We start from the raw sequence: 26,617 nt of genomic DNA, 5'->3' as shown, positions 1-26,617 counted from the left end.
GTGTCGCCCGCTACGCGCACGCTACTGGTGATAGCAAGAAATTCAGTCTATCCAACAGGTGGCGAACCCTACATTACAAGCTCCGCCAATGTGCTCATCTGTTCCTAAATATTTGTTAAAACAAATAAAAATTGTGGGTTTTTCTTATATCAATCACGCCAGATTTGCTGAACCCGCTTCCTGTGAAATCTCTGTGACGAGGGCCGGGATCGTAGACTAATTGTCGGCTAGTGTGTCTGCCTATTAATGTAACCCTGACTTTGGTAACAACGCTCATAGCTCCGCGTTGTTGTTTTCCTTACCGTTATTGCCTTTTTGGTCCATTATAGTTCGATCTGCGCCGCTGACTGTTGAGTTCAGACGCCTTAGTTATTTGCCCATAAGACGACAGAAGTGCTTGCTGCAGCCGATTGCAGTAATGACGAGGTTCCGTCAGGAGTGTGCCTGTCAGAGGTCAGCAGCAGCAAGCTTTATTGCTCAATCAAAACTTAATCTTAACATTTATAAGCTGCTACCTGCCGTTGAAAAAGCTCACATCAATTGAAGCAGCCTCATGAACTGCTTCTATTTCCATTTTGTGGACAACAGCTGCCATCTTTGATGGCAGGCAGTCTTAGAGACTAGACCCAAAAACGCGTCCACTCTCAAGCGTTCCCATTCTGCTAGGAATGTGTTCCAAAGCTAGTCTTCCATGGCCGAATAAATAGAAACCCGTGGCCTAGGCCGCCCTCATTCGGCCCACATGTTCTCAATAATGTTGAGAAAACTAAAAAGGGTGTGACACTGTATTACGCATCAAAATATTTGCAAGCTTATCGCATGGTTATGGGCTGACAATTTCAACTACACGCAGTTATCTCCAATGCCTTCACACGACACGCTACCCACAGCAGACAACGCGCGTAGCACGCACTGTGCGTAGCAGACGACGCACGAGCGCTCCAATGATGCGATGCGCACGATGAGACCATATTGCCTCAGCGGGCGCGATGCGCGTGCACTGAAACTTCCGCTCCGCGCCGCTAGGCTGATCTGGTAGTATCATGCCACGCACTCCCGTGTTCCCGCTGACTCGAATCAAGATAGTACAGTCTGCTTCAGGCTTAAAGGGAACAATGTGCCAGTGGCGCGCTCTTTGCAGAGCGCCACCAATGGGAGCCAGCCAACCTTCAGCACAGGCACAGGCAATGCGGGGGAGCACTTCTGGCATCGCAATGCCTGCCATGACACAGAGTGCTGCTTGCCCTGCGGGTTCCTGAAGGTTAAAAATTTTTCAAGTGTCCTTTTCCGAAAAAAGAGAGAAGGAAGAAGGCCTTAAACACTGTTTTACGGTGTCCCTCTCTCCCCTTTGGCAGCAACATCAGTCATAACCGTCGCAGCAGTGCGCAGTGCAGTGGGAAATGATACAGAGACACCAGCACCTCTGCGCATTGTCTGTGCCTGTGCCAAAACTTCCCTGCCTCCCGCAGGCAGCGCTGCGCATACCACGAGCCACAGACGTGCTGTTCCCTTTAGGCATGAATTAGACCATACACCTAAAACAAAAATTAGTTGTACAACTATGTCTCCAACATTTCGCATGATCCTTAAGTTTCAGCTAGCTCATGTTAATATAAATTTGTAACCTCTTGTAAACAGGTGCTAATTGCAAAAGGAACTAAAGCTACATGACAATGACATTAGCTTTTTTACATGAAACAGACGATGCTAAGTAAGGTATGCCTCATGTTTCTTCTTTCTCAGAATGAATATTAGGCTAGCGTGCTAAGCCAAACCAGGGGTGGAACTCATGAAATGTGCTTGGGAGCAGCCACGGGAGCAGCTAAAACAGCTGTTTTGGAGCAAGTTGGGAGCAGCTAAAACTACACTCTGGAGCAGGCTAGGAGCAGCTCAGATCAGTTTTCATTGCACTCCAGCTTCTGTCTTAGACAAGCACGGGGGCAATTTCAGTTGTGCTTAGCAGCCCAGATAAACATGAGCGGTTAGGGACCTAGGCAGATGGGATAACAGTGTAACAGATGCGAAAACTTGGAACTTTGTGAGCCTTGGTAATTTCTGAGTGGCTTTCAGCTGCTCAAAATGCAAACCAGCACCGCTTATCGCACAGTCCGCACGTCCTCGACAGAGTGATTTTATGTGCGAACCACGTGACGTGCGTAAGCAACGAACGTGCAGTTGCGCGGAAGAACAGGGAAACAAATTTCGAGTTTCTCATATTGCGCAACTCAATATCGCAACAAAATTCGAGTTTATCCTATTGTTCAACTCAATATCGAAGCAGCAGACTACGATTAACGGAGTTATCGTATTCGAAGCGATAAGCAGGAGCAAGGTTAACGTATGCCGAGCAGATCTACCGCTCGCGCGAGAGCTGCTGGCCGGCAAGGTTTCGGATCGGACTGCGTTTCAGATCTATCAAATCACGATTTATCTTGCAGGAATGCGGTTCCAACTTCTAACGATGAAGTGCTCAAAGGAATCTTTTGCTCTTTTGTTTTCAACTGACTGACGTCCGGATCCCGGGCTTCGGAGCCTCAGGCAATCTGACGCTTAACGACTCGACCTTACCTCGACCGACTTGTTTAACCGCTTATGGTTGAAGAATAACAATCCAGAGGCAGGTGGTGTAGCGCTTGGAATCCGAACCCCGAGTTTTTTTCGCACACTTCCTACTCGGGATACACAGGGAGAATAAAGAGAAAAAAAGGATTGCAAGGCCGACCACGCTAAACGCGATCATTGTTGCCAATCGAGTCGATAGAAACCGAAACCAAGACAAAATACAATTTTTTTGGCGCACGCTTTCCAATTTGGTGCATAATGGCGCGAGGTATTGACTGTGGCGCAGTTTCCGAAACATGGCGCAGGATGGCGCAGACAAATGCGTCTGGCGCAAAATGGCGCAAATGGCGCAGCCGTTCCACCCCTGCAAACAGACTGACACAATATGCTGCACTGTTATGTGGAGCAAAAACTTCTAATATTAATCATTTTGAACTGTAATCTGATTAGTAGACCTACGTAACAATGAACATTTATGGAACGTGTCAAGCTATTAGGAATACTTTATTCCAATTAAAAAACAGAAAGAACTACTATGGGCTTCATTACAAACAGGAGAAAGTAGAAGAAAGGTTTCATATATGCAAATATCAAAATTGTCAGGCAAAGGTGCCACCCAGCTTTACAACCGGACAACAGAAATTGAACTCGCATAAATCTCTCACTAAAGAGGTCATGCTTTCCATTCTTATGGTCTCTTCCACAATATTTTTTTCCAAGTGTTTTCTGTTTTCTCAGTGTTTCAGTCAGAAGTGCATACAGAGAAGGAGAGCGCAAGCTTACTGCATCGTGTCAGTACCCTAACCGGGTATCGATTCCAGTTTGCGCCAGGATCAATCTTGTCCCTAATTGCATCCAGGAGGCGGGATCCGGCGAAATCTTTTGGCCACAGGCAACTCCACTCGTCAACCACCAACCAAGAAATTGGCACAGCGGACACATGGTCTTCCTCGGTGAAATTCACCACCGCATACTGCTTTGCCATTCTGCAGGGACAACAAAATCGTCATTTTGTTCAAGCTCTAACCATTAGTATCACAGAAAATGGGAAAAAATATTGGTGACACATATTATTACTAACAGAAGCACTCTCAGTGTCCAAAATCTTCATGGAAGTTTCCAAATTACAGAACGTGTCTCAATGTTTTCTTTCACGCAAACTGTGGATCGAAGAGTAAGAACACAACTAGCTATCCTTTTCTTTCTAGGCTGTGTGAGCAATTGTTTTAGCTGATGCAGCACTTTCCGTGAAATCTATGGAACCTTTCTATCATATCTTAACTCTCTCGGAGTAACAGGAGATGCAAGTTGGAACGACTGCACTAGCGACTAGTGCAAGACTAGTGCGATAGTGAGTTTTCCCTACTGAGACGGGGGGTAGGGGGGGGGGGGGGGGGGGGGGGCCTCGGTGAGGTGGGTATACGCGCAGCAGACTGAATGCTGCTGCAGTCAGTTTAGCCTATGCTGGCATCGGGGCCCCAAGCTCGACCTGCGATAGCGAGAGGGCGACCACTGTATGCCCATCACACTACCGCGGCATTCGGGGTTCAGCGCCATTACCTACTTGTCCGAGCCACCGCTTTTGTTTCACCGTAGGCAAGTTGTGAGCGTATAACCGTGCTGTAAGCAATTGCAGTGTCGACGGTCGGCGGGCAACTATGGACGCCGAATATTGCAATCCCACGGCGGTTCAGTTCCGAAAGCCTCGCCAGACGCCGTGGCGAACACTGCTGATTCAAATTCGAAACTATGCGGAAGACGGCGCGGCCATCGCGCCGGACGTATATAAGCACTTCCAGTACCAAATTTGTAAATGGAAGCTTGCAATCGGCTGTAGTCTTTCAATTAAGGGCTAGGCCAACGAGGTAGAGGGGCTTAGAGAGCTCAACAGGCATTGCATTGCGCACCCAGAAATGACCCCCCCTCGGGCGCTGCCATCTTGGCCATTTCCATCGTCAGTCAAGTGACTTTTTCTGCTAAAAAGACGAAGACGCACGAGACTGCTGCGCTTTGAACTATTCAAAGCGTCTTTTTTAGCAAGGAGAACTTCAGCTGAAAGAAATTGAGGCGAAAGTGCCCAAGTCGATTCGCCGAAAGTTAAATAACGATGTACTGCCTTCAAAGTAGAGGGTGCTGTAGTCACTTTTGATTAAGTGATTTAGGCGTCTGTTCCTCAGTAGCCCCCTAGTAAACCTTTCTTTGCCTAAAACCGACGCTTTGGGTAACTCGGACAGCAGATATTCTTTCTGTATCGTCACTTTTGCTAAAAAGTCACGTGACTGGCGGCGGACATGGTCAAGGTGGTAGCGCCTACGGGGGGGTCATTTTTGGACTTCCGGTTAAGCACTTTAAGCCCCTCACCTCGTTGGGCTAGGCAAGGAAGCGCTATTTATGAGTAAAAACCGATCAGTGGAACGAAACAACCTCCGGAGTTAACAACGATTTCTGCTCGCATGCACTACGCGAATAGTTCGCGTCAAAACACCTCGTACCACACTTGGTATTCCTTCGTCGGGCGTACCGATATTCGCAGGGGGATGGCACCACGTGATTTTTTTGAAGCCTAGTCATAAAAAAAAGTCGGCCCGGAAGTGGTGCGGTTGGCGGTATACTATAAAATTATACCTCGTTCGGTAGAATTTACGAACTGATTGGCGGAATTTAGACGGCGAGTTAGGCTAGTTGGTTGTTTGTGCCAAAACAACAGGGGTACAAGGATAGATGCAGACAGGACGAGGCGCCTCGTCCCGTTTGCATCTATCCTCATGTCCCTGTTGTTTTGGCGTTTAACTTTAAGCTGCTTTAAGCATGACGGACGAAACCGACGGAGGAGATGCGCGGCGATGCCCGAGATCGTCGACATGCAGAGTCTGCGAACCACCAAAGCGTGAAATCCGCGTGATAACGCAGAACACCGCTTGAGCAACAGTTTTGACGACGGAGAACGACATTAAAGGTGTAGTCTCTATCGAAGAATAACCTGGCAGAGTGTTCGCGATCGCGGCGGTCGCGCTTGATTTTGTGGACGCATTGTCTCTGGAATTTCCTAACCACGACCGGAGTGTGTAGTGTAGGAAATTGCAATAATCGGTCCGAGCAGACATTCGCCCACTGGTGTTTCGTTTCCTCGGTGAGTGCGTACACCCTTTGCTGATGAAACTTCAAAGTTGATATATGTCGCTTCCGAATATGCTCCCATTTCCCGATAGACGTCGTGTGTCGCAACCGATGGGTCGAGGCACTGTTGTGTCGCATATATCGTTTTATTTTTCGGAGCGTTTGTCATGTAAATAAAACACGTGAATTAAAGCACTTCGAGACAAGTGGAACTAGGCCTTACTCGTGGTGACAAAATGAAGCCGCCTCCGCAAGGTAAGTTGATTGATACCCCACGAGTGCGTTTTCATTCCTGTTGGATCTTCCGAATTTTCGGCCGGACGCCTCACAGCGCTTAAGTCAGTTCTCGTTGTCGAAGGCATCATAATGACAATGTCTGCTGCTCCAGTGTGCTTTCGCAGAATAAAGGTCCTCCTTTGTTGTGGAAACAGCTTGATAGAGTAAACTAAAGCGCGCGGAAAGACCGCTGCCCAGGGCCGACTTGATCGAATACAGTCTCAGCTGAGACAGACTTAAAAAAGCACTGTCAAGGTTGGAGCGCGTGATGCGCGATTTATTTTTTGAGCGCTACCTTTGACAGCGCTTTCTTAACAGTATTTAATGAGACGCTGCTTCGAGTGAGCCGGCCCGTGTTTTAGCTTAGCCTCCTGGAGATTTACCAACAATGTATGTGCACCGCAAAGAAGTGCTTTAGTTCTGAAATTCCACATTTCAAGCTGTATCCGTAGTGGCTGAGGCAATACAAGGCAAAAGAATGATAAGCAGACGCTACAAATCCGACATCCACCGCCTCCACGCTGGTTGCCAGGCCGCCCCCGAGATTACTGGAGATGCCGCGGGGCTAGGGGCTAGGGGCTAGGGGGGGGGGGGGTTCTCCGATATGAACTAACCGGAGCCCGTCAAGGTTCCTAAAGGAAGCTCGTTTTGTACCTGCTAGAATTAGTTGAACCAAATCGAACAAAACCGCCCTATTGAAAAAACCAGCTTAAGCTGGTCCCAGCTTCAAGCTGGGTTATTGCCCCAGCATGCCCAGCTTGGCATGCTGGTCATGCTGGTTGATCTGGTCATACTGGTCATGATGGTTGATCTGGTCCCAGCTTCAAGCTGGGTTATTGCCCCAGCATGCCCAGTTTGGCATGCTGGTCATGCTGTTAAACTGGTCATGCTGGTGAACTTCCCAACCAGTTTAACCTGTTTAAATTAATACACAGAATAAAAAAGCCAAGCTCGTCAGAAAAGCCAACTCGGCATCCAATTTATTATTTTCGTACTTGCGGCAGCCTCACATGAACTCAAATGCTACACATCCTCGGCGCTGACACAGTACTAACCGACGCACAGATTCTCGGTGCAAATTGTCTACAATGTTAATAAAACCAGATTGCTTATCTCTCGATCAACACGAAAAAAATACTAGACACAGGCCAAAAACAGGCAATAGCAGACGAAAATACTACACGGACGAGAGAAGCGAACCTGGGTCCCGCCAGCGATGGGGGCGAAGCGGCAACTTGCGTGGTCGGCAGAGGCGAGGAAATCCGTGTGGCTTGGATGGCATTGGCGATACTCCTCGGCACCGCCGTCATTCTTGGGCACACACACGTTCGAAGACACGAAGCGACGCCGCAGTCGGGACGTCTGACATCTTCCCGCACTGAACGGACTGCCGCTCGCTGTCTTCTCAAAACCCGCTTCGCTTGCACCGTCGTTCAACTAGTCTCCAAACAACGCGCACACAGCCGTCCCTTCGATCTGCCCTCTGCCCAAGCTATCCAAACGCGTCTTCGATTCTCCGTTTCTACCACTCTCTCTCTCTCTCTCTCTTTTCTCGCACACAAAGGTAGCTTGCAGCGCGCCTGACGCGCCCGGTGGTCTACCAAAAACGAGAGGACAAAGAACAGGACGTGGCCTCGTTCCAGCAGCCGACCTTGTCGCGCGCGCTCCCAGCAATGCCAGTTCGGCTATCTCTAGCCGACCTTGGCGTGCGCGCTCCCAGCATGACCAGCTTGACCACCACGATTATTATTTCGACCAGATTCACCAGCTTGTCTCCCAGCATGACCAGCTCGTCTCCCAGCTTGACCACATTGGCTCCATGGAAAACCAGTTTGACCAGTTAAGACCAGACTGGCTCCCAGCTACACCAGATTGAATCTAAAACCAGATTCGAGTGAGACCATGCTGGTTTTTACTTAGACCAGACTGACCAGCTTAAATTCCAGCTTGCCCAGCTTAAACCAGCTTGATTGCCAGCTAAACCAGTTTAATTACCACATTGACCAGTTTGACCACCCTGATTACCAGCTTGACCACCTTAATTACCAGCTTGACCAGTTTGATTTTCATGCTGGTTTTTCCAATAGGGCGGTCCTCTAACCCCGTCCATTGCTCGGACCGACGATTCGAGGTCAATACTACTTGTTCCTCGAAACATGTCTCGGCCGCAGTCCATCTCACCCGGGACAGCACTGATGAAAACAGAAGTGTGTTGTAATGCAAACGCGAAGATTAGAGATTGGTAATCGGTGATGATCCATTAAAAGCAAAAGTCCTATCGGACGAGCGCCGTCGTGTCCGGAACAGCATCTCCGATATCAACGTTGTACACCGCTATTAGGACATTAGAGGACATTATACTTACGCAAAGAAGCCGTCTCTTCGCAGCCAAATGTTCCAGAAGACTTCGACACAGGTCACAGGTCGAGAGGAAACGCACACCGATGATCGGCCGACTAGCTTCCAGCACAACACGACACAATGAAACTAGCCCTAATGAAACGAGCCACGAGGCCGAGACCGGATGCTCTGTGACCGGATATACTGGGAAGGTGGCTGGGAGAAGCAAAGAACAAGGCATGAATAGACGTAGTTCTATGAAGTCATCAAGCCTAACGTAATCTAAAAGTTTTAGCGCGCCCTCTATGAACTGTTTATACAGTATTTTACACTCTTTAGTTAGTATTCTAAAACAACGAAGAAAGGGTAAACGCACAGGCGAGCTGGTGAAGTACTTCCATCTTAAACCGGAGACACGGCAAAATAAAAAAAACGGACAACACAACAACTGTTGTTGTGTTGTCCGTTTTTTTTTTATTTTGCCGTGTCTCCGGTTTAAGATGGAAGTTCTAAAACAAGCAGTGCGCTAGTTGTTGTACGAGTAACCGAAATTTTTAACATGTATTTCTTGTGAAGCGAGACCGCTAAATCACGCAAAATTACGTGCTTCCAAATGTACTTTTTTTACATATATGGGCCAACGAGGTAGAGGGGCTCGTTGACATCACCGTTATTAGATCTAATAACGGTGGTTGACATGGGACCCGCTTACAATGCCGCATGGACTACATTTAGGCATATGTCTAACAGAGTGAACGCCAATCAGTTTTTGGGCCTTTTGGGATCCGCGTTATGGGGAACAAATTTTGGAGGGGCCGGCTGGGTGTCGAAATCCGGCTTGGCTACGGTACTTACAATTCCTTCTTCAGGAAGAAGCGGTCTTCTTCTGGGAGGGCGAGGGCAGGGGTTACGACATTTTCAGTAACTTGTTGCATTCAAAAATATCAGCTCCCTTCCGTACCGCTCCTCGTGACCTCTGATGGAGCGAGTAATTCTTCGAACATAGGGGCAGCAATGAGCATAAATGGGCCCACCTCGGTCACATGGACATTGGCCGCATCCTGCATGTCTTTTCGTTGGGCTGCAACTTGCCTCAATGCGTCACGTCGTTCGCCTTCGGGTAGTTCGTGGGATTACCTTGCTCTTTCTGCCCCATGCGCGGTAATCCCGCATATGAAAAGAGCGCTCTCCTGTATGTGCTTTTCTGCCCACAGATGCTTCCTGTTCTTTTTACTCAAAATAAACTTGTGGCCATGGCACTGTGGGGCTCTGTCGCCTGGTCCTTCTACGGCATGGTGCACGAAATACGTTATTATGTTCGTAGCACACCTTTGTTGTAGACTCAAATTTGATGGCCGAACCTCTGCGTACTTAAATGAGTCTCCTGGAAGCCTCACAATGTGGCCGACGTTCCGCTAAGAGACCTCTTCTTCAGACTTACGATTAAATTGCTATTAAATGCAAAGGTGCAAGCGAGCTGGACAAGAATGACGAAAATAATCCCTAAAGAAGGGGAACAAGAGGGACAAAGGACAAGGCCTTTGCGTGGTGGGAACTGTGATGCCTGAAACGCGTCTTCTACTGGCGCGTTTACTGTCCTATAGTTCCCATGTATCAAGTTGCTCGCGATGCGGAAACCCGACCACGTCACGTTTGTCATGCTGTCGGAAAGCCCGATCCTGGCGGTTGGTTAAAAAGTATCGGCAAAACATACTAACAGATGCAAGTGACGCTATCATCGAGATGTCACAATGGACCGATCCCACGACGGCCGCGGTGCATCCTGGAAGTTGTAGTCCTTTATGGGTGCACCACGCCAGCACACGCCACACAAAGATGGCCGACCAATGTAGCGCTATAGAGCAGAGTAGCGCAATCTAGAACGCCGTCTCTCGGCGACTAGTGGCGAACGCCCGGAGGTTCCAACTGCGGTCAGAAATGCAGGGAGAACGTGAGAAAATCGTTGTTTCTTCAGTTTTGTGGGGATGTGCGGAATGGAAATCATTTTTGACATAATAATAAAACATTTTAGAATAATATCCGATAAGTTTTGTGCCATACAATGACGTAACTTTTTTTAAAAAATTGCCTGAGCGGCATCATGCAGCAGACGACACGGCGACGTCACAACATTCACGTGACCCGCTCCGGCCAACCCGAAAAGCCCATCTCCGCTGCGAGCAAAAATCGTCTGCTTCAAACGCCATTGCCTTGGAAATTGCCTTCTCAAAATTTGCACACGCGTCCGATATTATTAAAACTTTGCTAAAGTGTTTAGCGCTTTACTAACTTCACGACAGGCTAGTTTTGAAAAATGTGAACTCGCCATTACTTTTTTAATCAGCCGTGTTATGTCGATCTCCATGTATTCTCCCATAGGGCGGGCCGCCTCCTGGAACCCCGAGTACCACGTGACTCGCGCCGAGCCGCTCTGTCGGCCATGTTGTCGGCAAAACACGGGGTTCAAAGGATTGCGCTACTCTGCTCCGTAGGAGCTATATAGTGCTCTAGCTGCGGCGGCTGCGGTGACTGTTCTATATGGCTATTTTTGGGCTACTTCTAAGGATGCGGCGAACTTTTGTCGAAACCTCAGTTTCGACGTGGAACTTTGAGGTTTGACTAGTTAATTTTTGAACTTCTTATCAGCTTCGAAAAAAATTGTATCTCTTTTGGCCATTCGATAGAAGAGAGAGGAAAGAGAACGGCTTTTAACTTCTACAAACTTCGTCGTTTTGACAATGCGCACAGAAGCAATGCTTGCACAGTTCAAGCGGTCTCCACAGTGCGCGGTGAAGCAAACCAAACAGTGGTAGGGCGTCCTCTACCCGGACCTAGACTAAACTCTGCAAAGTTCAAGCGTGCTTTGGTGCCCATTGAGAGAATCCTTAGGCACCCAAGTTCGTAAATATAAAGTCCGCAGTTTCACCGCTGAACAATTGACTACCTTCCAGTCTTCGCCCACCCCAAGAAAGGACAACACAATCAGAAATAGCGTGAACCGAAATGGGGAACACTCATATTCTACACAAAGAAAAAGAGACGGGTAGGATATTGGTAAGGACCTTAGATATTGTGATCCCTGTTTGAAACACCAAGTGTTACCGTTCTGCTTCTGTATTCTGTTCGTTTACTGTAATGATCATATCCCGGGCTTCACGATAAAACTGTCTTTGTGTGTTTTGTACTTCTGAAGACCTGCGAAGGAGGTGACAGTTTTGTTTTCTTCCTTCCGAAGTGTTTTTTTTTTTTTTTTCAAGCCATTTCCGTCCGAAGCGCACCCCGGAGTGCGCTTCGGACGGAAATGGCTATACGCACTCCGCTCTTCTCGTATAAAAAGAGTGGACACAACCAGTTTCCTAAGCGGTGCCATGGCGTAGGAGGAGTTCGAAGAAGACGACGAGCTGAATGGCCGCGTTGGAAATGGGCTCCGTAAAGGAAATCTCAACGGCTAAGCCTAGCCGGGAATATTCTGAAACTATTTCTGCTTCTGCCCCCTCTGCACCAAGTACAACGGAATACAAGATTTTACTGCCACCCCTTCCCAACGGTAAGCTGCTCGAAAATTCACTGATTCTTCATGGGGACCCATCAGCCCGGCCATACCGCATCGACGATTTCGGTCCTGCTTTGAAGAAAATCATCAACCCAAATGAGCTAGCTTCGCTTGGGGCCTACCAGTACAATCATGTGTGGCTGCTCACAGTGCGTTCTGCCAAGGAAAAAGAAAGACTGCTGCAGCTCCGAGAGATCCATGTAAAGAACAAAACATGTTTGATAATAGACGGGAGCAAGACTGCGCTGTCCATGAAGGTGCACTGGGTTCCAACTACCGTCCCAGATGCAAACGTGGCCAGCGCGTTCTCTACGTTTGGAAAAATAAAAAGCATCGTTCGAGACAAGTGGCACTACTCCGGCTTCGAGGATGTGGAGACGACCACAAGAATACTATCAATTGAATTGAACGAAGGTGTGACTGCGGACAGCTTGCCGCATCAGCTCAGGATTTTAGGAACAACCGTCCTTGTCTCCGTGCCTGGCAGAGCACCGCAATGTCTGCGATGCAGGCAAGTCGGACACGTCCGAGGCCAGTGCCGTGCTCCCTGGTGTAGCGCATGTCGAAAATTCGGCCATGATCTCGAAGACTGTGTCCCAACGTACGCCAACCGAACGACTGCATCTCTCCAGATTCCTGCAGACTACTTGATGGACGCAGAAGAAACAGCACAAACAGAGGTTTCGGCAGAAGTCAGCACCGCTCACAGGACAGCCTACGTCGAGGCAGCCTCACGGACTGAGAAGTGCGTAGACAGGTCGGCGTCGTCATGCTCTGCAACGAAGGAGACAGTGAGCAATATTGTATCACCAACTCTTTCAGTGCTCTCGTTCCTGAAGACCAAGCTGAAGAGTCAATGCAACCAGAGGAAGAGGCATCCGAAATGGACGAAACCAGCGACAAAGAAATGCTCGGGAAAAGAAAGGGAGACGAAATTCTGTGCACCACAGATCCTGCCTCAACATCTCAATGGGAGCGGGCAGAGTCAAAGAGGAGAAGGAAGAGGAGAACAAAATCTCTATCTCCCAAATCTCCCATCACCGATCAGGATTCGATCCTGTCCGGCCACGAGGACCCGAAGAGTCAGTAAGAGACGCTTCACTTTGCTCCATCACCTAATACGTTCAATGAACGACGATCCTTATGGTGCTTTTACAATCGGGACTTTTAACGTAGCCAGCCTTATAAGTCAACGCCGTAAGGTATGGCTAAAAGAGATTCTTTATCAACACAAAATTGATATAATATGTCTACAGGAAACCAAAATCTCAACTAGGGAGCAAGAAATTGATCTTGTCACCTACTTCCAGGATACATATTATTGTTATCACGCTCCATCCTCTGGCCTAAGTGCTGGGACCGCTATCTTTCTGCGAAAAGCCTCACGCCACTGCAGTTTTGTTGACAGTGAGCTAGCAGCAGATGGTCGCACAGCCGTCATAGACGTTTTGGTTGGCGAAGAATTAATCAGAATAGTTTCCATCTACGCACCAAACAACTCTTCGGATCGTTTAACGTTTTTCAAAAGCTTACGTTTAACTTTAGACACCCCAAGTAAAGTTATCTTAGCGGGTGACTTTAATTGCGTACTGTCGCGGAACGATTGCACAACTTCTGGATGGAAAAGTGATGGAAGCATAGTGGAGTTGAAAAACATTCTTCATGACTTCGACCTCAAGGACGCGACAGAAGACATAAAATGTTTTGATCCCAAATTCACCCATTGGCAAGGTGCTTCTCATGCGCGGCTTGATAGAATTTACATCTCAGGTGAAATCCTCAGTGACAAGATTCAATATACTGCGAATCCCACTCACCTCTCAGACCATGCGCTAGTGTCCATCTCGTTTAAAAGACAGACAGATCGCTCCACACGTAGTTCAGGAATTGAATCTTGGAAGATGAACAACACAATTTTGGAAGATGAAGTATTTCGCGAACAAATTCGTAAGGAGCTAACCGTTCTAGCCGAAAGTGAGCCAATCGACGCTTGCAAATGGGAAGCGTTCAAATCTTATGTGAAAGTGCAAGCGGTCATCCGAAGCTCTGTAGAGAGTGCACGAAAAAAGGCCAAAGAACTAGCTCTCGTAAATGCTTTACGATCCCTCGTCACTGAAGAAGAACGACGCCCAGGCGTATTTATTGAAGATATTAAGAACATAAAAAAACAATTGCAACAGCTTATTGAACAGCGACACTGGGGAGCGCTCATTCGAAGTCGAGAGCTGACACTAGAACACGAGGAACAGCCATCTAAAGTTTTTCACGCATTCGAAAGACTACGACGCAAGCGTAATGCTATCACCGCGGTTCATCATAAAGACTCAATAGCATCTACACAATCAGATATATGCGCTGCGTTTGAAAGCTTTTATGGAGACCTATTTGCAAGGACGGAAACCTTGTCGGATATTCCAGAGAAGGTGCTCTCCTTACTCCCTAAGGTTCCAGAAGAAGCGAGAGAAATAATAAACTCTCCCATAACACCGAGAGAGATACAGCGAGTGATAAAAGAGCTCCCTACAAACAAGAGTCCTGGTCCTGATGGCATTGGTGCTGAATTTTATAAAACATTTGCGGATATTGTTGGCGCTTCTCTCGTGCACGTATTTGAAGACATCAGGAAACGAGAGCTCCTGCCACCGTCAATGAGGAAAAGTCACGTAGTATTAATACCCAAAAAAGCCCCTAATGAGGGAGCACCTGAAGTATCCGATTTTCGTCCCATCAGCTTACTTTGTACGGATTATAAAATTCTTACAAGAATACTGGCACGACGACTTGAGATAGGACTTCGTCATATCGTTGGAGACCACCAGAGCTACGGCTTCAAAGGTCGTTCCATCACACACAACCTTCACCGGATGCGCATCATGTGCGAAGCTGCTGAACAAGGTTATGCACACCTAGCTGCGCTTCAGCTAGACCTAAGTAAAGCATTCGACAGAGTCGACCGGAAGTTTCTATTTTCCCTTATACGACACTGTGAACTGGGAGATTACATTGAGAAATGGATTTCGATAATTTACACGGACATCACAATGAAACTCGTCATCAATGGGAATGTAGGAACCTCTATTTTTGTGCGCAGATCAGTACGACAGGGCTGCCCGCTTTCGCCCCTTCTGTTTTCGTTATATTTAGAACCACTCTGCCGCACTGTACTTCACAATACTTCGATCGCTGGATTCCAATTTTCCGAACACGTCCTGAAGTTTCTGGCATATGCCGATGACATTACCTTTGTATGCTCATCTAAGAAAGAAGTGCAGATTGCTCTTGAGCTTGTAGAGAGCTATAGCAAATACTCCGGTTCTTCTTTGAATCGAAAAAAGTCTTGCGGTGCCTGGCTCGGAGACTGGGGAACCAAACCTTCTAAGTTTATGGGTATTCAGTGGTCAGAATCAGTGACGACCTACTTGGGGACCAACTTAGACCTTCGTGGAGGTGCGGCGTCCTTATGGAAGAAACGCATCGGAGCACAAGGAGCGAAGCTATTTCCATGGAAATCCCGGCACATTTCTTTTTTTACAAGAAGCTACCTGTGCAACACCATATCATATCCAGCCATCCTCTATTCTGCGCAAGTGATGCCCTTCTCTACTGCCACGGCAGACAAAGTTCAGCGTTCCTGGGCTGCTTTTATATGGAAATCGTCCATGGAACGAATGCGACGTCAAAACCTCTTTCTAAGTCTTGCAAAAGGAGGCTTAGGTCTCATCAATGTCGGCCTAAAGCTCGTCATTCATCGTTTCCTCTTCTTCCGAGATCAGCAAGACCCCTTCATACTGTCTGCATTTCACCACCTCGGTGCGTCGCAACTTATGGCATGGCAAGTCACCACTGCTACCCCTACACCCTTTTCTCGAGTGCTTTTCTTTTACAAAGAAATCGCCCAGTCAGTCCGCCTGCTGCAAAACACTTTTTCGTGGGACTTTCTTCTGAAAAGCAACCGTAAGCAACTGTATTGGGCTACAGTCTCCGCGCTGATTCCTCCTCCGCTTTACAGACCCTTGAAGAACCAGCCAACCGACAATGACGTATTTAATCGTCTAAAACGTTTGCCCGTCGCCACATCATCGAAAGACTTCTTTTTCAAGTTCCACACGGAAGTGCTTCCCGTCAAAGTGTGGCAGCAGGCCAAGGGTTTCTTCGTGCCATGGTCACACAATTGTGATTTATGTGGTAAAGAAGAAACACTCGAGCATGTGTTTATTTTTTGTTCCAATGCAGAAATATTTTGGGCCGAACTACAGTCTTTCTTTGATCTGGACTTGCAGATTAGTTGGTGTACCTTGAAATTCCTACGGCGGCACGACCAAAGGACGCTGACTGACCTCACTGAGATAATCATGGTTTTAGGCCTACATTCGCTATGGCGGTCAAGAGTAGACATGACAGAGTGCACACTGAACCCTAAACCTGCGTGGCGACACTTTGCTAGCAAATTGGAGTGGACTATTAGAATTTTAGAACCAGTAGAAATAGAAAAAGATCTGAGAGACACTCTGGTGAAAGGTCAGAAGGTAGCACTAAATTTTCATGCCTCAGGAAGACTATCCGTCGCCTTCGCATGTGCCTCACTCTAATACACTTTTAACATCGTTGAGTGTAATATACATCCAGAGGCGAGTTTACTATACTCTTTAACAATGTTGTAACCTTTAACTGATTTACTTTGCACCTGGGTTATTTAATGCAATGTCTAACATATGTAACGTTCTTTTTCTGCTCTAACATATGTATATACCTCATTTCCTTCATTCTTGCTACTTATGTTTTTAACATGTAAATAAACAACTGCTTTGAAAAAAAAAAAAAAAAAAAAAAGGTGCCATGGCGTAGGGGTTAGGATGTCCGTTTCATACGCAAGTGGACGCGGGTTCGAACCGCGGTGGGCCAACTTTTTTTTTTTTTTTTTTTTTCTCAAACATTTTGTTTTGTCGAGGCATTTGGCGATATTTACGACATTTCCTATTTTGCGATGAACAGTAAAAAAAAAAAAATCGAATGTTGTCGAGAAACTTTGCAGAACTAAATGGTAGCGGACTCCCTTTCCGGAGGTGCGATCGGGGACAGCGGGGCTTGGATTGCCGGCTACGGTGCACTGGTTACGTTTTGTAATTAGCAGCCGATACTGTCGCCGCGAAGCGGCCTGAACGCAGGCGGGGGGCTGTGTTAACGAGCGCCCCAGTGATTCACGCGCCGTTCGAAAAGGGTGGCCCGAGCGGCATGATCTCTCGGAGGGGCGCACTCCGGAGTGCGTATAGCTTTACTCTTTTTTTAATTTGCAAGTGACATAATGTGCACAAACTGTGGCGCATCTGGGGCTTGAAAAAGATAATGTAACGTGTCTTGTATGTGTGTGAAAAATTGTCAAAAAAGGCTTAAAAACCATTGTTTTTAGTTTTGGCTATATTTGGGCTATACCACCCAGGCGTTTGGCGGTTTTTTGTTGAGACCATCTGGCAACAACTTGCGTCTGCACCACAGTGGTCTGCGCCTCTGTTCTGTTGTGGCTCGTATTTCGCCGTGTTAAAGACTGCATTTGGTGCGCTACTTCCTGATAATGAACAAGTGGCGTAAGTACCGGAAGCTCAAGAAGGACCATGAGCAGCTCATGGCGGATCTTCAAGCTGCAAGCTGCAAGAAGCCGAGAACGGAAGGCGGTTTGACGGGCAATGCCGTTTCCAGCGATGTTGCGCGCTCTGATAAACCTGCAGCCGGAGGCGTTTTCCAGTCGAGTGAAGCTGGCTGTTCGGGTGACTTGGAAGTCCAGGTGCAGTCGGCGAGCTTTGAAGTCTCGAGATCTGACGTGCTGGCGAGTTCTTCAGAAAATGATTCGTCGGAAGACGATTCGTCGGAAGACGATACGAGCGATGAGTACCAGTCAGAGGAAAGCGCTGACCATAACTCGGAGCCACCAAACGGCAGCGCGAATCCGAACGCTGTCACTACGTCGTCATCCCAGCCGCATGAACTCTCGGCATGCGACGAGCTCGCAAGTATTGCTGGGAAGCACAACATGAGCCACGTATGTCTGAACGATGTTCTTGCCTTTGTCGGCGTCGAGGCATTGCCGGACTACCCAAAGACGCGCGGACTGTGTTGTGCACAGAACGGAAGTCCCGACTAGAGCAATGTGACAAGTTTGTGCATTTCGGCTTAGAAGAAGGCATCCGTCAGTCATTGCAAGGCTGCCCCATTCCTAAGGAGATTAAGCTCCAAGGGAACATTGGCGGTCTGCCCCTGTTCAAAAGCTCACAGGTGAGCTTCTGGCCCTTATTATGCCGGATAACGAATTTGACCCCTCTGCCGTCACCTTTTATGGTCAGTTTATACTGCGGCACAGGAAAGCCCCCAAATCTGGAGCAGTACCTGTACGCATTCCTTGAAGAAGCCCGCAAGCTCACAGTGCATGGCATGGTCTTCAAGGGGAGCCACATCACTGTCAGCATCACGGCCATGGTGTGCGACGCACCCGCAAGAAGCTTTATCAAGCAAATAGTTGGGCACACTGGCTATCACGCCTGCGAACGGTGCAGTCAGAGGGGCCTGCATCTCGAGGGTCGAATGACATTTCCTGATTTGCACTCACCACAACGCACCAACGAGTCGTTCCGGTCTCAGGAAGACGAGCACCATCACACGGGAACGTCGCCATTTGAATCTTTAGATGTCGACATGGTGTCATGGTTTCCTACGGAGTACATGCATCTCGTCTGTCTTGGCGTTATGCGGCGCCTTCTGAGAAACTGGGTTAGCCAAGGGTTCGGGAGACGCCTAAGTCGACAGCAGCGTGAAAATTTGAATGATTTACTTCGAAGTTGCAGTAAGCGTTTCCCCAGCAACTTTCAAAGGAAGCCAAGAGGCACTGAGGAACTTGACCGGTGGAAGGCCACAGAGTTTCGAAGCTTCCTCTTGTATGTGGGACCTGTGGTTTTGAAGCATGTGTTGCCAAACGATCAGTACCGTCACTTTTTAATGCTGCATGTGGCAGTGAGAATTCTTGTATCTCCTGCACATTACGAGGTTTATAACGGATTTGCCAGGGACCTTCTTAGGTACTTTGTGCAGGAGTTTGGCACCTTGTATGGGGCCAAGCAGCTCGTTTACAACGTGCACACGCTCAGCCATCTGGCTGAGCAGTGTTTGGACCATGGCCCTCTTGACAGTTTTAGTGCGTTTCCTTTTGAAAGTTTCCTGGGTAAGGTTAAGAAAATGCTACGTTCAACAAGCAAGCCTTTAGCGCAGATCAGCAGACGAATGTCTGAAGTCAGACATTTGTATCAACCTGAGATTTCGGAACCGAAACGCATTGTCAAAGCAGGTCAGTGCTTCATGCTGAACGAGTCTGCAGTTGTCGTCTTGAAGCTCCTTGAAGACAGGTTCAAGGCAAGCATTCTGCCAAACATGACAGATTTTTTTGAACTGCCGATCAAGTCGTCCGCCATCGGCATCTGGCAGTGCGATTCCCTCACGCACGTGACTAAAATGTACAACCTTTCCGAACTTGACACTGCTGTTCAATACCTCAGACTGGACTACAAAAGCAGACATGTCATCCTTCCACTTCTACATCTGCTGTAGGCCTTTAACATAGCTTTTGTAGCTTCTTTGAGGCCCTCGTATGATTTCCAACCTCTGCAGGCTGCATTCTGAAAGGCCTCTGGCAATTGAACTGTGCGCTAGTGTCAGCAGTTAAGCTGACAGTTATGTTTTGTGGGCAACAAAATTGCCGGATGTTGATCAGGACTCTTTTGAGCTGACTGAGAGCTTTCCCAAATGCTGTGTGGAAGGCCTCAAGCAGATGAGCTGTGCATTGCTGCTGGCATTCGAGCTGACAGTGCGGTGTTGTGTGCAACAATGCTGCCAGGCGTCCGTCAGAGCTCTTCTGAACTGTGCAAGGAATCTTCCAAGTGCAGCATGCAAGGTGCCAACCCTTCAAACTGTGCGTTTCTGCGAGCATTTGAACTGACAGTGGAGTGTTGTGTGCAGCAGTGCTACCAATCGTCACTCAAGGTCCTTTCAAGCTGTTCATGAAGCCTGCCAAGCCCATTGTACAGGGCATCAAGCAGGCGACCTGCGAGTGGTTGCCAGTGTTTGAGCTGACGGTGAAGTGTCATGTGCAGCGGCACTGTCAGGCATCAGTCGACTCTTGGAGCATCTCCAGGTGTATTTTGTGCCCTGTGTGAACTTCTATACTCCGTCTCGCCCTAAGCTGGACTAAGCGGTGAAGCTACAGGCCAAGGGGGCCAATCACAAGCCCGTTGGATGGTGCTAATCCTGCATGTGCTGTTAGGCTAGTTTGTTCCTTAGTTTAAGTTCAACTTAAGTCTTGTACTGTGGCTTGGAATTCGATTAGATTTGACATGACACATAGAAAAAGGCACAAAAGCGACCTATTCATATTATTTATGATGAGTACTTTGGAAGCCTATGTACTTACGAGTATAAATACATCCTTAAAATACTTTCCCTGCAGAACCTATAAAAAAGAATTGCTTACAATGCATTATTTTTATGTAGAACCATTCATGGCCTTCTTGATGGTGATTTTGCATAATTTCTTAATTTTCATGCATTGCCTTCTGATTTTAGGGGCCGTTATGTGTTTTACTTTCTACTCATGTGAAATTGTCTCCGGTTGTTCAAATGCAAATTTGTGTTAACAGATTATCCCCTGCTACTGATGTGCTTTCTGATCTCGTTATATTCATGCAAAGTGGTGCGCTATGCTAGTTCGTACAAGTGAAGCATGATTAAACAGGTGTGACGGACAAGGGCGAGGCATGTTTGTGTTCTGTCCTTCGTCATTGTCCGTCACGCCTGTTTGATCACGTTTCATTGTAATCAAACGTGGAATGGACCTGGATCTTTTCATTACTTTATTAATCCTTAAGGGCCCTCTGTTGAGGGCATGGCTGACCAACAGCGTTATGTTGGTCAGCCATCTTAATACATGTCTCATGCTGTAGATGGGCAATTTGACCAGTGCGGTACAATTGCGATCCTGGGGTCTTTAACGTGCATCACCAGTATGTGATTACACGAGCGCAGCCGGTACGATGCTCAGGTGTGGACATACTCTGTGCAAGTGGACAGGTAGTTTTGATTGTGTTTTTCAATTTTTTCTTTGTGCCTCTACACCAAGACCTAATGGTTGTGTGGGGCATTAGATAATAAAACTAAAATAATAATAATGAGAGAACATGCGTGGAGGAGAAAGATGAGCTTCATGGCACCTATATATCGTCTCTGGCCTACCACAGGGTCCGTCGTCTCTGGCCATGGATCATGGTGGCCGAGGCTTGGATGTGTTATCTCAAGGTGAATACCTTCCCATCAAGTGAAAGAATGTACCCTTCTGGGTATTTCCGCTTCTCTTTTCTGTATGCCGCATCCTCACCCAACATCACCTCGCCCCTGAGGTGGCAGTAAACTTCCAACAACCGCAGAAAAGGCAAAGAAGCTGTAATAAAAGACCTGCTGGAGAGCGGACATTGTTTGCCCTATCCTCCCAGGAGCTCGGCCTGACGTCACACGACTGTCTGCTCTGCATAACTAGCAGACAAGCTCACTTCCCGCATATGCTCTTCGAAACTAGCCTTTATTTGGGACAACACTAGCTTACGTCCAGAGATCTCATGAGAAAATGTGTCGGAGTGTACTGCAGGTGGGTGACTGGTGGATAGATATCTCGGGGATGGATATCACAATCGTTTAGCATTGGAAAAATGTGGACCTTACATGGATCTCTAACAAGTATGAATTCTTTCACATTCTTTGAACTTCTGTGTAAAATGGTTATATAGCCTAAAACTGCATTTATATAAAGCATGTGGAGTTTTGTATAGCCACTTGCACAGTTCCACGGAGCAGACAGACTCGCTATGTAATAAGCCCCGCCGGTGCAACTGGTCATGCTATTTTGTGAGACCTGTTACCGTAAAGTAACCCTGCCAGCGCTTCTGTGCAGCAAAACTCCTTCTGAAGACTGAACTTTGATAGTGCTGCCTCAGAGCTTTTATTTTTCTCTCTCTCTCTCTTCTGAGCCACACTCACTTGGTTAAACTGAAATTGCGACAGAACTCAGCCTGGTATATTGAGGCCAAAATGCATAATGCCTATACGTGCAGCAAGTGGGCCCATTTTGGTCTGCTGCAGTTGAGCGAGGAAATGTGGAGGCGAGACAGGAGCTTCATAGTGTCTTCGGGTTCCGCGTCTCTCGGCGAAACTCATGGCGGCCGAGACTTGTGCATGTCCTCTCACAGTTAACTGCTTCACGTCAGGGTAAATAACCTACTTTTCGACGTATTTCTGCTCTTTTTGATACACTTTGTCCTCATCCCTAAAACGGCAGTAAATTGCCGACAGGCGCCGAAAAGGGCTGGCCATTGCTACGACCTGCCACAGACCAGACGACAGAAAATCAAGCATACCACATTGGCGTGACGCCACGGCGGCTGTCGTTTGCTGTGCGCGCCTAGCAGACAAGCTTGCTCGCCGCGTAAGCAAGGAGTTGTGGACAACGCAATAGTAGTTTCGTTAGATTGAAAATTTTATAGCATTGAACTTGCTATGTCCACGTTTGACTGTATTCTCATACTCTAGACTTCGTCAGGCAACAGGAGCTAGGCTGATTTTCTTCAGTAGCTTGTACTGTCATGTAAAGAGACTGCCCGAGCAACAAAAACAATTGTGGCACAGATTAGCAAGCAAAGGACAGCCCGCTAGGGACGATGTTCCCATGGTCGTGTTTAGCACGTGTGCCAGCTGCTTTTGTCGAATCAGATCAAAAGGAAGCGGCAAGTATACGTGGAAGTCGCGACAGCACCCCGAGGATTAGGCCCAAGCAGATGACACGCTGTGGCGCCACCTACAATGCTGTGCGCTCCGAATTTCGGCAGGTGCCAAAAATTGACGCTGCGTGAAGTGCGAATTAAGGGCGTACCACGCGTACCACTTGTACGAACCATGCACAGAATTAATTTTTTGAATGGTTGTCGTTAACCTTTTTAATGGTCCTATCCCACCAGTGGTTGAACTGTGTCCACGAAGGAGTTGCGATTATCGGTAATACCAGAGTTTTGGACAGTTTAGTCTGGCAACGGTTGTGTCACGTTCCAGTACCCACTTTAGTCAACAATCCAAATCGATATGACCCGAAATTGAGACAATATTGGCAGAATAATGGCTAAAATTGGAAATAACGGCCCAATTTAGCCGATATGACCCGATATTGAGCCAATATTGGCATAATAATGGTTAAAATCGGCAATAATGGCCCGATTTAGCCGATATTGAGCCAATATTGGAAGAATAGTGGTGAAAAGCGGCAATAACGGCCCGTTTTAGCCGATATGACCCGATATTGAGCCAATACCCTGTTGGAAAATCTCGATGATGGAAAGAAGATGGAAAAGGCTCATACAAGCGTAACCGTAATATGGGACATCCTATACAAGCGAAAAGGCAGCTCCAGTATAGTGGATTACGGCGGAACGATACAGGTAGGCGGAACCATACAAGCGTGTCGTATTATGGGACATCCTATACCGGCGTAGTGGATTATGGCGGAACCATGTAGGCGGACGGAACCATACATGGATAACGTAATATGGGACATCCTATACCAGCGAAAAGGCGATACCGGCATGTTGGAGCCATATGGCTCCAACATGGTGGTTTCGCCTTTTCACTGTTGTACACGGCAATTTAGTTTTAAGCTTTACATATATGTTTAGAAAGGTCGTGAAAGCTAAATTAATGCGATTTGTGCAGGCAAGTTGTATGGCCAGGCGTACGTAGTATAGGGACCTAGTCGTAACGATCAGTCAGATAATTAAATACAATTTGTTAATTAACTTTTTAATTAGTGAAAATGAAACTATGGTTTCTATTGGAAACTTGCTGAGTCACTGAAAACCACAAAATCAACTCTTTTTAGAAGGATATAATGCAGGGGTAGCATTTTACACGTTCTGTAAAAATGCTTTATTTGGACGAGTTTCTAGGTTTCAGTTTCTTATCAGAGCTCATCTTTGCGCCCACAGTCCTGTTCCCCAGGGGCTTAGACGCGCAACACACGTGCGCCTTGCTTCCCTCCATCCTACGAGGGAGGCGAGGGGGCGGCTTCGCACTGCGGCCACCGGGCAGCAGGACCGTAGGTGCAAAGATGCGCTCTGGTAAGAAACCGAAGTCTGGAAACGCGTCCGAATTGACCATTTTTTTAGAACACCATAAAATGCTGCTCTTGTCTTATATCTTCACAAAGAAAATTGATTTAGTGTGTTTTGATGATGCTTAGAAGTTTCTAATTGGAACCATGGGTCTATTTTCACTGATTGAAAATTTCAGGAACATACTATACTTAGAGAGAGGCTGAAGCGGTTTTGTATTTGAGAAAACACTTTTAAATCTTCTTAATTTGACCTCCAGAATCTCAAATATCAAAATTATTTGCTAATTTAATTAATCGAGGCTGCATAGAGTCATCTTAAAGCGCTTTGAAAGCACTTCCCTAGAGAGCGACGTCACAAGAGCAGCTTTCAAAATCTTTGTTCACACATCTTCAGCGCCTATGAAAGCTATGCACGCACATGCTATTTTTTAAAGGGGCAGAAAAATGTGTCACGACTGGTGCCAATGCGGGAGAATATACCTAGAAAACTTGCGACTGGACGCGCGGCCCTTAAGCGACACACACTTGGCGGCTGAAAGGTCTTCTTACGATGTCACTATTGGTAGGATGTTTTTTTGTGTTTTCTCACGTTTAGTTATATCTTTGTGGAAAACGAACGGGATATTCAGATTCGCGGGATAAAACCACGCGAGAATGAACCTCCATCTAGTTTTCTGAAAGAAGTCTGGCACATCTCTGTAATAAGCCGACTGATCATTACAAATTAGCCTTTTATACTATGCCGCCCTGGCCATATAACTCACGTGTACAGACTGCGTAAATGTAGCTTTTACGACTTTTTTTTTAAAAAATCTGTAAAATATACAAAAAAACACTCTGTAGAATGTCCCCCAATACAATATGATTGTATGGTTCCTTTCCCGCTTGCATTGTTCAAGAAAGACTTGTGGATATCCAGCGTTTCATTGGAATGCTGGATGTCAATGAGTCTACATCAGTGAGTGGTTTCAAACAATTATGATGTTTGCACACCAGTAAGCTCTTATCCGAGGCTCACCAGGAGCACTAAGAGCAGAGGCAAAATGTCGTGAGCTGGTAAATTTGGTTGCAGGTATTTATTTTTAGAAGAACTGCATGCAGCAAAGCTTAACTTTGCTGAAAAGAAGATAATTAAAAATTCAATACTGAACAATGGTGTCCCTTGAGCTGTCAGACCAAACTCCCACTCTTGTCACTCAGGAGTTCCTAACTTGTGCGTAGAGGATCAGCATAACCCAGATTTGTGCTGCAAGCGCACCTGCAATATAAAAGTTGAAAAAACATGAGATGAAATATGAGACGTTTACAATTCTCTGTAATGAGAAAATACAGTACAGCTCTCGAAGAGGAAGATGGGAGGGTATGCCCCTCCTTCCCCTCCCCTCCTCCTCTTCTGCTCCCTCCCATTTAGGGGGAAATTTCCCCACTAAATTTAGCGGGTAAAGTTTCCCAATAAATTTAGCGCGGAAATTGATGTCACATGACCTCAACACAAATGCAGTTTTTCCGCTAAAAGTAGCGGGGAAAATGACGTCGCATGACCGTGTCACGTCATCCATAAAAAAATTCAGTTTCTCAGCTAGACTTAGCGGAAATATTAACGTCACATGACCACAACATTAATTCAATTTCCTGCCAAGTTTAGTTGGGCGGTTACGCCGACAGCGACGCCGCGAAACGCGGAAACGGGTGCTAAGAGCTGCGCTAAAAACTAAATGCATCAGGTGAAATAAAGTGAACATTAGATATACTGTAAGAAAAAGAAGAGAATCTAAGATACCGTTCTCAGATCCTTCCTTTTGTCCGTTCTCAAATGTTTTGATATCAAGAAATGTTTATCTCTTTATTCATACCCAGAGAACCCCTCCCAGTTTCAGCATGAATGCAATAAATCAATGCAGACTAGACCTAGTAAACTATAATGCACATGAAAATGAATGTTTGCCACATAGTCATGTATCAGTCAGTGGCTCAGATCTCAAAATACATTTGTATTGAGGAACATTCTTGAATAAAACTTCTGGGCTTCGAATTCAACAGTTTGTACTTCCATAAGGAACACTGTATGGCACTGATTTTTTTTTGTTTTTTGTGACACATCAGAAACAGCACAACACTGTCATCCTTGCATACCTAACAAGAATTTGTATCTTTTTTTTTTTAGCATGGCATGTGCTATTCTAATGCCCATACAGCCTCCTTTAACAAAATTTCCTTTGTATAGCTTTTTATTGGTTCTTATTTAGCTCGCACGACAGATTCGATACCTTGAATTCTCACTCGGCATCAACAGTTTTATATATTAATGTAATAGCGAAAGACAAGATGTATGGACTTGAGTACGGTTCAACAAGCACAGATGTTGAGAAAAGTACTGAGGAAAACTCAAATGTCAAAATAAAAATAAGCTGGAATGTGGATACAATTATGGACATGGTCATGAATACAGTTAGCAGATTCAATATAAAGAATATGTGTTAGACGCACGCTCAAAGAAACCTGTTGCATCATTATTCATTCAAATTACTTTGCAGAACCCAGCGCTGCAGTCTCAGGTGGGAGTTCGCTGGATGAGTCTACTGAAA

General features: G+C 46.7%; 3 protein-coding genes across 4 annotated transcripts in view; 2 read left to right on the top strand and 1 right to left on the bottom strand.

Annotated features, from left to right (window-relative positions):
* LOC115321900 overlaps positions 1–9,244 on the bottom strand; it is a 41,176-nt gene extending 31,932 nt beyond the window's left edge. Inside the window, exons 1-3 of one of the 2 annotated variants that reach the window (XM_040220395.3) lie at positions 9,151–9,244; positions 8,321–8,511; positions 3,346–3,548 (exon numbers count right to left, since the gene is read on the bottom strand). In XM_040220395.3, the coding sequence (XP_040076329.1) occupies positions 3,346–3,547 (202 nt within the window). In that variant the 5' untranslated portion in view covers position 3,548; positions 8,321–8,511; positions 9,151–9,244. Of the gene's footprint in view, positions 1–3,345; positions 3,549–4,126; positions 4,255–8,320; positions 8,512–9,150 lie in introns of those variants that run through there. The other variant, XM_040220398.3, reaches the window with a different exon arrangement.
* Positions 9,245–18,316: 9,072 nt separating this feature from the next.
* LOC121048350 lies at positions 18,317–19,884 on the top strand. Its single transcript, XM_040504573.2, has one exon. The coding sequence runs from the start codon at positions 18,422–18,424 to the stop codon at positions 19,436–19,438; it is 1,017 nt and encodes a 338-aa protein (XP_040360507.2). The 5' UTR covers positions 18,317–18,421; the 3' UTR covers positions 19,439–19,884.
* Positions 19,885–21,964: 2,080 nt separating this feature from the next.
* LOC120847513 overlaps positions 21,965–26,617 on the top strand; it is a 50,901-nt gene continuing 46,248 nt past the window's right edge. Inside the window, exon 1 of the mRNA XM_042287599.1 lies at positions 21,965–21,990. Within this exon, the coding sequence (XP_042143533.1) occupies positions 21,965–21,990 (26 nt within the window). The remainder of the gene's footprint in view (positions 21,991–26,617) is intronic.

Source organism: Ixodes scapularis, unplaced genomic scaffold (assembly GCF_016920785.2).
Source record: "Ixodes scapularis isolate PalLabHiFi unplaced genomic scaffold, ASM1692078v2 ptg000005l_1___fragment_3__unscaffolded, whole genome shotgun sequence".
In the NCBI taxonomy this organism is placed as follows: Eukaryota; Metazoa; Arthropoda; class Arachnida; order Ixodida; family Ixodidae; genus Ixodes; species Ixodes scapularis.
This window is presented reverse-complemented; position numbering and strand designations above follow the sequence as displayed.

What these genes read in the sequence shown, in the direction of transcription:
- LOC121048350 (XM_040504573.2), top strand. Translation starts at nt 18,422, where the DNA reads ATGACATTTCCTGATTTGCACTCACCACAACGCACCAACGAGTCGTTC.